This window comes from Triticum urartu, unplaced genomic scaffold (assembly GCF_003073215.2).
Source record: "Triticum urartu cultivar G1812 unplaced genomic scaffold, Tu2.1 TuUngrouped_contig_6488, whole genome shotgun sequence".
NCBI lineage: Eukaryota > Viridiplantae > Streptophyta > Magnoliopsida > Poales > Poaceae > Triticum > Triticum urartu.
In genome coordinates this window covers 1-3,024 of record NW_024117253.1, presented here as the reverse complement: position 1 = coordinate 3,024, position 3,024 = coordinate 1, and the positions used below count along the sequence as shown (strand labels likewise).

The window sequence follows — 3,024 nt, the reverse complement described above, 5'->3', positions numbered from 1 at the left end:
AAGTGAGAGATTTTGGATCCGAAACAGCTTCACGCACGATTCTTGTGCCCGATCTATGCACGACATGCAAATCCAGTGACTACTGCTGTTCTCAGTCATAAGCATGTGCAGCTGGATTCCATCGTCGTCTAGCTATCATGCAATATTTGTCGTGTGTATAGCACCTTTCTTTTGGATCTGGCAACCATCGATTGAAGCATCAATTAATACTGCGTCCTCACAAGTTTATCCTCCCAGCCTCAGCGTTACAGCTAGCCCATGGAGAAGACGGTCGTTCTGCTAGCCCAGGGAGAAGACGGTCGTTCTGTCCCCCGGCCTCGCCGTGAGCCACTTTGTCCCGACGATGCAGCTCGCCGCCCAGCTCCCCGAGCACGGCTACGCTGTCTCCGTCGCGCTCATCGATCTCGGCGTCATGGAAGACACCATCTTCAGCGCCGTCGTCGCCCGCGTCGCCGCCTCCATGCCGTCCGTCAGCTTCCACACCCTCCCAGGTGTGGAGGACCCGCTCAAACTAACCCTGGACATACACTTCATCCCCAGGTACCTCGACCTCCTGCGCCGCTACAACGAGCGCCTCCACGAGTTCCTCTCTTCCATGCGTCCTCACGCCATGGTCGTCGACTCGTTGTCTAGCGAGGCGGTTGTGGTCGCAAAGAGGCTCGGGATCCGCTGCTACAACTTGTTCACCAGCAGCGCCTCCATCCTCGCCGCCTTCTCCCAGCTTCCTACGCTCCTTCCATTTCCACATGGAGTGCGGTTTTGTGTAGCTCGAGCTACGTGGTACCCCTTATCTTAGCCATCCATTTTTGCATCAGGATCCGTGCAGATACATTTGTTATTTTTGTTTCTCTCAAACGAAACAACGTATAAACTTCAAACTTTGCAGGACAATGAAACATTCTAATTACTATGTGGGGAAAAACTTTCAGATTTTTTCATGCATTTTAAATGCTAAATTTTTTTTAATCAAGAAAATTCTCATTTTGTATATTTATGTCGGTCCAAAAAATCTGAAAGTTTTTTCACACATTGAAGTTGTAAAGTTTGTTTGATCTGGAAAGTTTGAAGTCTATATGTTATTTCATTTGAGAGAAAAAAAATCTTCTTGTTGTAAGTTAGTTGAAGAATACGGATCTCAAAGCAATGTTGGAGGGTTGAAGATAAGAGGTTTCATGTAGCTCGACCTACAAAGAAACTTTACCTTCCACATGGCGGGGAGAACTTCGGGGAGCTAGGAGACAGCCCTCACGAGCTCTTCAGCCTTCCACCCATGCCGGCTTCGCACCTATTGGCCGAAATGCTCGAGGACCCGGAGAGCGAGACGTACAAGACGACCATGGGCTCCCTGTGCTGGATCATGGAGGCCAATGGCACGCTGGTGAACACGTTCGAGTCGTTGGAGGCTCGGGGGGTGGCGGCTCTCAGGGATCCACGGTGTGTCCTCGGTCGGGTTTTGCCTCCGGTGTACTGCGTCGGTCCGTTTGTCGGTGCCATCGCCGAGGCAAAAGAGCGGCACGAGTGCCTTGTCTGGCTAGACGGCCAACCGGACCGCAGCGTGGTGTTCCTCTGCTTCGGGAGCATAGGCGCAGAAAGCCACTCCAAGGAGCAGCTCAGGGAGATCGCCATCGGCCTTGAAAAGTCCGGCCACCGCTTCCTGTGGGTCGTGCGAGCACCGGTGAACGACATGGAGAAGCCGTTCAACCCCAGTGCCGACCCGGACCTCGACACTCTCCTGGCGGATGGGTTCATGGAGCGCACCAGTGGTCGCGGTCTCGTTGTCAAGCTGTGGGCGCCACAGTTAGACGTGCTCCGCCACAGGGCCACCGGGGCGTTCGTGACGCATTGCGGGTGGAACTCAGTGCTGGAGAGCGTCACGGCCGGCGTGCCGATGCTGTGCTGGCCGCTGTACGCGGAGCAGAAGATGAACAAGATATTCATGGTGGGGGACATGGGGATCGCCGTGGAGATGATCGGGTGGCAGCAGGGGTTGGTCAAGGCCGACGAGGTGGAGGGCAAGGTACGGCTTGTCATGGAGTCCGAGGAGGGCAGGGAGCTCAGTGCACGGGTGGAGGCCCACAAGAAAGGTGCCGCGGCGGCTCACAACAACGGCGGGTCGTCGCGCCTGGCGTTTGCCCAGTTCTTGGCGGACGTGGCCAGCCTTCAGGATCGGGCACGCACTGGGGAAGGGATCCCCATGGGACTCAGCGATGCATGAACTCTTTTACAGAATTTTGCCATGTGATCTTGGCACTGGGGAAGTTTACATTGATGAATGATCTTGGCAGTACGGTATATGTTGCATCTTACAGTGATCATTTTCTTTTACCTGTCTACACGTCTAAGTCGCGATTCACATGTCGACTAGGATTTTGTATTTAACATATTCAGTGTGTTGCAATATTTTGTTTATCTACTAAAATAGATATTTATTCACACAATATTGTAAAACAATGTAGTCTTTTCCACAGATCCTAAAATCGGGTCGACAGCTCTCGCTTCTCGGTGTCGACCGAGACTAATGAAAAACAAACAGCGGAGACTTAGCAAAACACATTTCCTTTTATTTGAAAGTTTGACATTTAGTGCTCATATGTTTCTTAGCTTGCATTTTGCGCTAAGCAAGGAATTATGTGGCATTGCGATTGTGACATAAGAGCATCTACAATTAAGGAATCTAGTCTGCTAGAACAAATTCCTTATAATACATTCCATATATAATGGTGTGCGTAAATGTTCAATACAACTCACAAGTGGAGCCCACTCGTCGGTGTCCTAGGAATTTTCAAGCACTAGGACAAGGAATGAGCCCCATGTTCCTTAAATATAAGGAATAAGGTGATGGTTTTAAGAAAGATCCTTAAAATAAAGGCGCTTATAGGCGCCGGTGCGCCGGCCGAACTGTTCGGCCGGTCCGGCCCCAGCCACCCGATCCGTGCTGAAAGACCCGCCGCGGCGCCCCCGGCGCCGGTTGGCGCCCTTGCCGGCCGTCCTCGTCACCGGGGCCGCTCGCCGGCGGACCTCGCT

The 3,024-nt window shown here is 52.3% G+C and overlaps 1 protein-coding gene across 1 annotated transcript; it reads left to right on the top strand.

Moving 5' to 3' along the window:
* Positions 1-283: 283 nt before the first annotated feature.
* LOC125530683 (anthocyanidin 5,3-O-glucosyltransferase-like) lies at positions 284-2,215 on the top strand (the record flags this gene model as incomplete). Its single annotated transcript, XM_048695078.1, has 2 exons — positions 284-751; positions 1,220-2,215. Coding segments are annotated over 2 exons (1,464 nt in total), but the record flags the coding sequence as incomplete, so codon positions are not given.
* Positions 2,216-3,024: the final 809 nt, after the last annotated feature.